This window comes from Marmota marmota, unplaced genomic scaffold, assembly GCF_001458135.2.
Source record: "Marmota marmota marmota unplaced genomic scaffold, marMar, whole genome shotgun sequence".
Classification (NCBI taxonomy): domain Eukaryota; kingdom Metazoa; phylum Chordata; class Mammalia; order Rodentia; family Sciuridae; genus Marmota; species Marmota marmota.
In genome coordinates this window covers 1,561,396-1,572,383 of record NW_026000242.1, presented here as the reverse complement: position 1 = coordinate 1,572,383, position 10,988 = coordinate 1,561,396, and the positions used below count along the sequence as shown (strand labels likewise).

The 10,988-nt window shown below is 37.6% G+C and overlaps 1 protein-coding gene across 1 annotated transcript in view; it reads right to left on the bottom strand.

The window, feature by feature from the left end:
- Positions 1–7,172: 7,172 nt before the first annotated feature.
- LOC107145660 (CXADR like membrane protein) overlaps positions 7,173–10,988 on the bottom strand; it is a 91,720-nt gene continuing 87,904 nt past the window's right edge. The window contains exons 7-8 of the mRNA XM_048795944.1: positions 8,469–8,610; positions 7,173–7,901 (exon numbers count right to left, since the gene is read on the bottom strand). Of these exons, the coding sequence (XP_048651901.1) occupies positions 7,601–7,901; positions 8,469–8,610 (443 nt within the window). The 3' untranslated portion in view covers positions 7,173–7,600. The remainder of the gene's footprint in view (positions 7,902–8,468; positions 8,611–10,988) is intronic.

The window sequence follows — 10,988 nt, the reverse complement described above, 5'->3', positions numbered from 1 at the left end:
TTTTTTTTTTTTTTTTGGTTATTTTGAAATGGTTTCACTATGTTGTTCAGTATCCTCTGGAACTCCTGGGCCCAAGTGAGCCTTTTAGCTGGGACATACAGGCTTAAAATGTAGCTTTTTCACTACAGTGTGATTGCCTTTCTAGAAATATACTTGACTCCAACTCCAGAAGGAAGATGTATACTCTGGGCATTCTTTTCAATTTCCTTTGCTCTCTGCACTTTTTTTCATGCTCTAGAGTCGGAAGTCTCAATTCCGAAGTTTATCTATTTAAATCATTGAACTAGTGGAAAATAGAGCGGGGACCCAAATTCACTGGTTTGGGGGATCCCACCCAATAGCAGTGGTTTTAAAAAGCAGAACAGGGCTGGGGGTATAGTTCAGCTTTAGAGTACTTGCTTAGCATGTGCAAGGCCCTGGACCTGATGATCCCCATCACTGAAAAAAAAAGCAGAATAACCCTTTTCTAGTCTCTTAAAATATGTTCTAGGACTTGACTATGTTCTTAGTAAATGGACTATGTTCTTAGTAAATGAGCCGAATGGAATAGTAATCAGAGCTAAATTCAAATTCAAGCCATTTTCTTGTGTAGAGGTAATTTCAGCTTACAAAACAATCCTTTCAGAGTTGTGAGGATTGGATAAAGTTATAACATGTAAAATTTTTCTTATCCTTTGCCTGATATTTTAGTTCTCTCCCTTTTCCCTTGGGATTTTTAATGCTGTAAATATCAGAGAATCCAAAGACTTTTATCAAATTCTCAAAGGTAGCCAAGACCCTATAAAATGTTAAGAACCTCTGTCCAGTACCAAAAAAAAAAAAAAAAAAGTGAACCTTTTTTTGGGTATGGGAGAGTGAAGGTAGTGGGTGCTTAACCACTGAGCTATATCCCCAGCTCATTTAATTTAAGACAGGGGCCTCAGGCTGGGGTTGTGGCTCAGTGGTACAACACTTGCCTCACATGTGTGAGGCACTGGGTTCAATTCTCAGCACTACATATAAATAAACGAATAAAATAAAGGTCCATCAACAATTAAAGCCAGCATCAGGACTTAGCCAGGTTCTTTCTCAAAATAAAAAAGACTAGGAATGTAGCTCAATGGTAGAGTGCCCCAATAGTGAAGCAAAACAAAAACCATTCTTGAATCCTGTGACACAACTAAAAGATGCAGTGTATGCCCAGAGACGTGAGTGTATTTATGGCATTTCATCAAGGAAATTTGAAACTAGGATAAGTCAAGCTGTTATTAATATTTTACTTTCTGACTATAGTCAGGTATAAATTACTGTTTTGGAGCATGGGATACATATAAGTAACCCTGATATCTTTTTCCATCTTATGTCTTGCCCCCCTAACAAGATGATATGCCTTACAACACTTTCATGCCTTGTGCGGTGTTTTACAGACAGTAGAATCCTTGCCATTGCTGTTTTTGCTTTTTTTGGGGGGTGGTACTAAGGATCACTCTGCGCTACATCCCCAGACCTACCTACTTATTTATTTGTTTATTTATTACAGTCTCACTAAATTTCAGAGGCTGACCTTAAATGTGTGATTCTCCTTCCTCAGCCTCCTGAGTTGCTGGAATTACAGACATGTGCCGTAGCACCCAGCTGCCATTGCTATTTTATTACATGCTTATGTACAGCATGCATGCAATCCTCAAAACAACTATTTTAGGCAGGTTTTATTATCTCCATTTTTTTTTCTCTGTGTGTGTGTGTGGGGGGGGAGGGTGCTGGGGATTGAACCCAGGGCCATGTGCATATGAAGCAAGCACTTTGCCAACTGAGGTATATCCCCAGCCCCATATTATCTCCATTTTAAATAAAGGAATTGAGGCCCATATCGATCAAATAATTTTTTCTACCTAAATCTGAATTTTTCAAAATCAGATTTATTTTATTCCAAAGCTTATACTCTTAGGCTAAATTATTTTCTACTTTATTAAATTTAAACTCCTTTTAAAATATCTTGTGTAACCACTGCACTGTAAAGAGGAGGAACTATATAAATTATATTTTAATTAGTGCACTTTATTCTTTTATTAATTGAAACAGTCAACAGATCTGCTTATAAGTAGCAAAACTAATTGAGTTTTCCTTTTTTATAACTTTTCTGTTCAAGAATGATGAGAAAAATGAGACGTACAAAAACAAGAGGGCTGGGATGTAGATCAGTAGTAGAGTACTTGCCTAACATGAAAGGCCCTGGATTCAATCTCCAGCATGACAAAAAAATAAAATAAAAAACAAGAGGGAATAGCTGGACATGTAATCCCCACTGTTCAAGAGGCTAAGAGAGGAGGGTCTCAAGTTCAAGACTAGCCTGGACAACTTAGCAAGACCCTGTCTCAAACAATAAAAAATTGCTGGGGATGTAGGTCCGTGGTAGAGCAGCTCTGGGTTCAATCCTCAGTACTGGGGAGGGAAAGGGGAGGAAAAATCTGCCCTAAAGAATTATAAACGTGATTGCTTTAAGTATGGGGTACCTGAAGTATTTAAATTCTAAATATTTGATAAATTGACATGCCCTTATTATCTTTGGAAAATTAACTCTATTAATTTGGCCTCTTAATGCAGCTTGTCTTTTTGCCTCTCAGAAAACCTGACAAAATTCTTAACCTTGCTGTATTCAGCATCCTGTACTTAACATTTAACAAGTATTATTATGCATTATATGATCTAAGCCCATTATTATTTTATCATATAAAAACATCATATACAATTATAAAGTTGAAAACTTTGTCCTAATTTGCAAAAAAAGACATTTTTTTAAACAATTTGGACTTACTGTGTAAATGAGCTATCTATGTCCCATATATGGTGAAAAGCTCTATGGCAAGAAAGAAAGCAAAGGAAAGGGAAAACTCATAGCTGAGGATAAAGGTGTGAGGATTTCAGGAACCAGAATGGTCATTAATCAGGATCTTACCGTTCTGATGGAACATACTAACATAATGACTGGGTTTAAATCCTAGCTTTCTGCTACTGACTTAACCTCTCCAAGCCTTGGTTTTCTCCTTTATGAGATAATAATGCAAACATCTTCTCATAGGGCTGAAGTGAGTTTGAAGTTGAGAAAAAAATATGTAATATACTTAGTATGGTTTCTGACACATGAAAATTTCTCAGTTCATGAGCAGACATGGTGGTGCTTACCTGTCTTCCCAGCAACTCAGGAAGCAGCCTCAGCAATTTAGCAAAACCCTGTCTAAAATTTAAAAGGGCTGAGGATGTAGCTCAGGGGTCAAGCAAACCCGGGGTTCAATCCATAGTAAAAAAAAAACCCATTTGTTTTAATATGTGATAATTACTATTATTGCTATTATTTTACTGATGGACCTCTATGAAGAGTTATGAAAAATAATAATCCTACAAAACAGCCCCAAAGAAAAGCAGAGAGATAATGCAGCTCGGGAGGAGGGAGGGGAAACTAGCCAAGCATTAACCTTCCAGTAAATCCTTCACCAATGGGCCTTGAAGGAAGGAGGCAAATACTGAATGTTGGGCTCTGGACTTAGACCTCCCCCCATTGCAAATTAGTCCTAAAAGGACACACAGTAAATACTGAACTATGGGCCCTGAAGGAAGGAGGCGATCAATCTCCTATCTCTCTAAGTAACAATGAATCTCAACCTTTTATAGCTGCCCTTCCGAGTTAAAATTTTTAACCTACTTAACTAGCCCCTGACTTTCCTAATGGTACACCCACAAGTTCCAATGATGAAACTATCCTAATTGTACCCTATAAAACCAAAACCTCTTCTGTAAACGATGGCCATTTTCACCAGAAAATGGGTCCCTAGAGTCCCCAAAGAACAACAAGCAACTTCCTGAATCTGTTGAGGTCTGCACCATCATTTTGGGCTTACACTCTGAAGTTTGTTTTCAGATTTTTGTGAACATCTTTGTATATACTTCTCTTTTCAGGTTTATTTTAATTTCTTAGTGTTACTTGTTAATATGTTACCTTGGCACAAAATACTTTTTTTGTGGTTTTGGTGCTGTGATGCACACCGGTAAGGAGGCTGAGGGAGGAAATTGCAAGTTTGAGGCCAGCCTCAGCATTTTACAGAGACCCTCAACAACTTAGTGTCTCCAAAAAATACTGAGGATATACAGTGGCAAAGCGCCCCTGGGTTCAGTCTCCAATTTATAAAATTACTTGTTTATTAAGTTTTGCTTATTGATTTTGATAAAGCAATTCTCTGTACTACTTCCTTGTGAGAAAAAGTACTTGATGTATTTGTGACTGAAATCAATAAATAATAGACCATATTCAGTCTGAGTTCTTCTGTTCTGTTGGCAGCAAGCTGATAAACAAATTTCCAGGGCTGGTTATATGAGCTTCAGCCTTTCCTACAGCATCACTTTTACTTATTTATTTTTTAATTGCTGATACAGATGCATCTATAATAAATATTTGGTTTTTATGATGCTCAAACAATCCAATTACAAGGCAACTTAGAAATTAAGATTGAAACAAACAGCTTAACACCAGAAAAGAAGCAAAATTATATATGTCTTTTTGGAGCAGTCATTCTGAAACTGTTTTTATACAGTGTAACAACAAAGACATCAATTCATTATCTTACAAATTAAAGTTTGGTTTACATATTTTATAGAAATGGTTATTCTCTAAACATCCACATCATTCCATCTGTGTTTTCTTTCTACAACATTTATTTCTACCATTTAGTTATTTTTATCCTGTTTTTGTTTTCATATTTAAGAATCAATTTATTTGATTTGCAAAGTCAATGGAATATGGTTTGGAACCAGTAGTGGTTCTAACTTTATCCCAAGCCCAGAGCCTATATTATCTGAACCCAAATGCTGGACTCAAAGAGAAGCATTGCCAGACTTCAGCACCTTTTCTCTCAGATCTTTGATTTCCTAGAATCTCTAAACTCTTTGTATACTCTCTTTTGTGTATTTGTTGTACATTTCCATTGTGAATAGATTTTCAAAAAAACTGGATATTCAGTGGTATTTTAGCCTTCTGAAAACAAACATTGTTTAAGCGATTTAAACCTTTTCATGCAAAGGGAATTGATTCCTGCTTTCAGTGACACAGGCAGGAAGCTTTAGGTTCAAAGGTAGTCAATAATGAGAGCAAATTGCTAGTGATGACACAGCTGCAGCCTCCACAGTGTACTTGTTTGGCTCAGGTACTCTAGGAATGAGAATTCTCACAATTACATAGTAGAAGAGATGTTGCCAGGATACCACCCTTCAAGAAAAGAAAAAAGGGAGGGGGAGGTATTCAGAGTAAAGGATTTTTTATATCTTACAATGAGATAAGAGGCAGTAGAAGGGGGCTGGGGATATAGCTCAGTTGGTAGAGTGCTTGCCTTGCATGCACAAGGCCCTGGGTTCAATCTCCAGTACCACAAAAAAAAAGTAGAAGAAGCATTCCAACTATGCCAATTCTCTTAAACTTACAGCAGGCATTTTTTATGTTTCTTTTTAAGTTTCTCATTTCTATCTTTTTTTGAGGAAGACAAAACTCAGGTTAAGACTTTCTGCTTAGCATGTTCGAGGCCCTAAATTAGATCCCTAGCACCAACAAAAACTTAAGAATCAACTCCTAGGAACTTTATAAGAAAATGCATTTATACTATGGGAGAACACTACTGTGAAATTAAATAATGAATGAAAAACCAGAGGAGCCAGGTACAATGGTGCACACCTATAATCCCAACTATTGGGGAGGCTCAGGCAGGAGGATTGCAAATTCAAGGCCTGGGCAGCTCAGTGAAATCCTGTCTCAAAAAAAAATTTTTTTTTTTAAAAAGGGGCTGGGGATGTAGGTCAATGGTAGATTGCCCCTGGAGTCAATTGCTAGTACTGGAGGAAAGAAAAAAAAAAAAAGGTAAAACTAGAGAATGGACAAAATCCCAGGTCATCTTGCTTTTGGAAGCATCTGATTACTATTTTAGAGACAAAACTTTCATCACCATACTTGGCATTATTTTTTCTTTCTCTGGCCTACTACTCCAGCTCTACCAATGGTGAACAGTGGACATTGTGTTAGGTTCTTTGAATGGCTATTTCAGGATCAGCATTTTGGGACAGGTATTCTAATAGGCAAAACAATTAAAAAGACATTTGATTATATTGGAGGCTACTACTTTATATTTGTCAGATAACCTTTCTTCTTCCATGCACCTATTATTTCAATGGCTTTCCTGGTGAATCCTTTCTGCTAATTCTTTCCAAGATGCTGACAACTGAAAGGTTAACAGGCATTAGTCATTCTCACTATTTTCCCTATGTGTTAGTTCCCTTTTCTTCCAACCCAGAGCTAGGCTTCTGTGGAAGCTGAAACTGAGAAAATACTGAATTTCTCTCTGCTTTGGCCTCTCATGAGGGAATGATTATGACATACATTTGCAAAGCCATAAGGAAATGTTGACAATCTGATCTTTTTGATAATTTAAGGCCTAGAATCATCAAAAGTCCCAGATTCACATCCTTCTAAAATGAAAGAAATAGAGGAAGCTCTAAGTTTGGTGCAGTACTAAACTTCTTTATATCACTTCCTGGCATATTAAGAGAAAACTGATCTAATCTCTCTTTGTAGACCAGTCAGTCTTGAAATTCTGGTTTCACATATTCTCCAAAGAAACTATAATAGTATGTCAGATTCAACATCTCTGAATCATTTTCTCTAGAGAACTTCTTGCTAAGGACATTGTTAAATAACCTGTAATGAATATTTGCGTCTTCTGGAGATATCCAGCAGGGTAGTCCTTAGAGGCATCTGATTTGAGGGAAAAACTCAGAATTGCTCCAGTATATATTTCTGATATTTGTCAGCAATCCTCTGAACCTCAATATGGTAAGCTTTCCATAGGCCCTTGTCACACATTTTGGACTCCTTTTTTAGTTCTTAGTTTGGGGTTCAGTGTGAAGAAAATTAATAGCAATAGATAAGAGTAGGAGAAACACAATCACTCTTCTCCATCTCTCACTACCACTATTTCAACTCCTTCTGAAATTAATATCCAAACTTATGACATATGAAAGTAAGTTGAACAGAAGAGACATGTTTCCTTTTTTTGGAGTTTCTTGGGAATGGTTAGTCCCATACATGGTACAGATCGGTTTAATATAAGGCTGTGGGTTCTGTTAGATTATCTGAATAATCACAATAATCCAGTAGGTTTGCAGAAATGCATAGAAAATTTATGAAAAACACCTCATTTCTTCTTGACAATAGTAAATTGAAGTATTGATACAAACCATCCCTGGTGAGTAGTTTTAGGAGCATTCACTTCACTTTTCCCCAACCTCCTCACCACAGGTCCTGGTCAATAGACAGATTTGTATTCCTATTTCCCTCTGCCCCCCAACTCTGGTCTAAAGGTCAATAGGTGCCTTTTTGGAGATGATCAGCTTACATCCTTTTGCTCATTTGATAGTGTATAAGTAAAGTGCTCATCTGAATCTGTTCCATGTGATGTTCACTGGTACTTAAATGACCTCTTATCTAATTTGAGTGGGTTGTGTGGCTGGTGACTGAACTCCAATGACTAGAAGAGTCCTAAGATCCTGACTCCTAGGAAAGCATGGGAGTCAAGTCCACTGTAATTCAGACAGTTTGGAAGGCTCTGCTCTGGCTGGGGATCATGCTGGGTGTGTTTTCTGCTTTGGTCAGGGTGGCATGATGAACTTTCTTTGGTTCAGAGCCTCTCACTTCTGGCCCCACTAGGCTGTATGCCTGGGTGGCCAGCCCAGGCTGGGGTGCTGCTTCAGTTGACAGTGTCCGCTGGCTGCGTGAGGCACTATTTGCTGTGGAGCGAGTGGAAGAAGAACCGGAGCGTGAGCTCCGAGAACCTGAGGAAGAGGAGCTAGGTTTCACAAGCCGGGCTTTGGGGGCTTCAGCATCTTCTCTGAAGAGAAAAAACAGCAAAGATAAACTTTAGTACTGGCATTGCTTCCAACATGGTTATGTCTTCCTGAGGTTTCCCAATAAGTTCCTCAAGTTTTAAACCTCAAACAATACCATCAGAAGGCAGCCATTTAGGGAACAAAGCACTTCCTCATTTCTTAAGACTTAGTGCTCGGCAAAGGTTTGGTTTTTGGCCCAGAGATCCATCCTATTACACTGGGAGGATGTCTCCACATGAAATGATTTCTATAGCATTTACCCTGACATAGAGTTTGTGTATGTGAACCCTTTTATGGCCTGTAGGCCCAGCCTTTATTGTATGCCCTTTGAACATGGAAATGAATCAGAAGTAATGGAAAGTTGAACTTTTATATCTCTGTTGAGGATAGTTTCACAATAAAGTCCAGGTAAACCAGACCTGTCCTAGACCACAACTTCTTTCCTTAACAGAATAATCATTTTAACAAAGTCATGATTCAGAAGAAACTGGGAATATTTATTTTGACTAGTTACTAAGGAACTGGCCCTAGAAATAAAAGTTGGTGGAAGTGGAACTTGGGAGGCTTACCGAATTTCATTTGGTCTCTCTTCTTCCTCATATCTCTCTTTGTCTTTCCTTCGGATTAACAGCCACACCAAGAGGAAAATCAGCAGGGCTCCAGCCACAATACCTGTCACTGCTCCTGCAACCATGCCGATGCTTTGTACATCTGTTTTCTCAGAAGCAGAAGCACAAGTAAAACCTAACATAAGCTAGGAAATACAGGAACTTTAAAAAAAAAAAAAAAAAAAAGCCCTAGCTGGGTGCAGTGTCACACACCAAAGGTACCAGGGATTGAACCTGCTTTACCATTGAGCCACATCCTCAGTTTTAAATTTTATTTAGAGAGAGGGCCTTGCTGAGTTGCTGACTTCCATTTATATATTTCATTTATATCTGACTTCCAGAATAGCACCCCATTATCCTCTTGTGTTACATGACTGTCCCTCTTGATATTTTTGCAGTTGTAAATATTGAATCACAGACTTCACTAGCAATTGGCCTAAATTTTATTGAATAAGTCTGTGTTAGTTCAGATGATAAACTGGGCTAGGATAGTTACTGTATTAGATCTGAATATTTGTCAGCCTTAATAAGATCATCATTTAGGCAATCCTGTGGCTCTATCAACTTCTCTGCTTTCTCTAACTTCCCTCTTCTTCCAACAGTAAAACAAAAAAGAGTATAGCCAATAATGTTAGACTCCATGTGGGAATTACCAGTGGATCCTAGAAATTTAGAAATCAGACTGGGTGCAGTGGCGCCCACCTGTAATCCCAGTGGTTTGGGAGGCTGAGACAGGAGGATCGTGAGTTCAAAGCCAGCCTCAGCAATTTAGCAAGGCCCTAAGCAACTCAATGAAACTTTGTCTCTAAATAAAATCCAAAAAAGGCTGAGGATGTGGCTAAATGGTTAAGTGCCACTGGGTTCAATCCCTGGTACCAAAAAAAAAAAAAAAGAAAAGAAATTTAGAAATCAAAGTGAATGTGATTTTGCACATTAGTAACTCACACACTCTTTTATCCATACACTAAATATTTATTAAGTGCTTAGCAGGCACAGTTTTAGGTGTTTATTAAGTGCCAAATCAGGCACAGTTTTAGGCATTTGTGAAGATAGACAAGGATTTTTGCTTTTTTTTTTTTTGAGTTTATATTCCAGAGGGGGAAAATAGATAATAAGTACATAAAAACAATTTCAGATAATATTTACATACTGTGAAAGTAAAAATGTATTGAGTGATCACTTAGAGAATGAGGGGATACCACTTGAGTTTGGGTCATTGGGACTCTGAAGAAGTGATATTTTGAGTTGAGATAAAAAATGATAGAAGGGCTGGGGTTGTAGCTCAGTGGTAGAGTGCTTGCCTTGCATGTATGAGTCGCTGAGTTCGATCCTCAGCACCACATAAATAAATAAAGGTATTGTGTCCACCTACAACTAAAAAAGATATTTTTAAAAAAATTATAGAAAAGGCTGTTTCTTCTGATTATCTAGGACAGAAGGAGTAGCAAGTGCAATGAATATGTATGGGTTTGGGGCATAGTAAGCAAGATATAGAGTAGGGGGCTGAGGTCACATGAGGTCAGAGATGGGATAATAGTATTCCTATTAAAATACTTGGGACCAACTCATACAGGGCCTTATATGCCTTAAGAGCTATAGATAAGTAACATGATCCAAGTTACATTTGAGAAAGTATTCCATGGCTATTATAGGAAAAATGGATCATGAAGAAGAAAGGGGAAGCAGTGACACAAATTAGCATGCTTATATTATGGCAGGTTAGAGATCGTGGTGGGTTGGGTTGGGCAGGAGTAATGTATACAAAAGCAGGTAGATGAATATTACCTATATTTTAGAAGTATACTCAATAGAAAGTGCTGGTTATTCTTGTCCTGCTATCTTTATTTTTTTCTAATATCTTTATAAACAAAATGACCTCTTTACTTAAAAATTGACTTTTTGAAAAAGTTGAACTTTAGATATCTTTTACTTAACTTCTCAAAGTGCTGGATTTATTTTATCTGAGTAATATCAACTTAAGGAATGTGTTTTCCCTGCTACTACACCCCCAACACACATCTAATCAAGATGAATTTTCTGTTACTAGAAATTTGGGTTGCTTTCACGTTGTCACAATTCAAAATATATTATTCTTTCTCATATGTATTTGCACACTTATGGAATATCTCTGAAGGAAAAATTCATATAAGTATTGCTGGATAAAACTTTTCCATCTAAAGTAAAATGGGTCACTAATTGTTATATACTCATACAATGGAATACTATAAAATGGCCAGGTGTGGTGGCACACAATTGTAATCCCAGTTACTGGGGAAGCTAAGGCAGGAGGATCATGAATTCAAAGTCAGAAGCAAAAGTTAGGATCTAAGTAACTCAGTGAGACCTTGTCTCTAAATAAAATACAAACTAGCATTGGGGATGTGGCTCAGTAGTCGAGTACCCTGACTTCAATCCCTGGTACTTGCCCCCCCCCCCCCCCAAAAGACAAAAATGATATGACATTAATTGATATTTACTTCA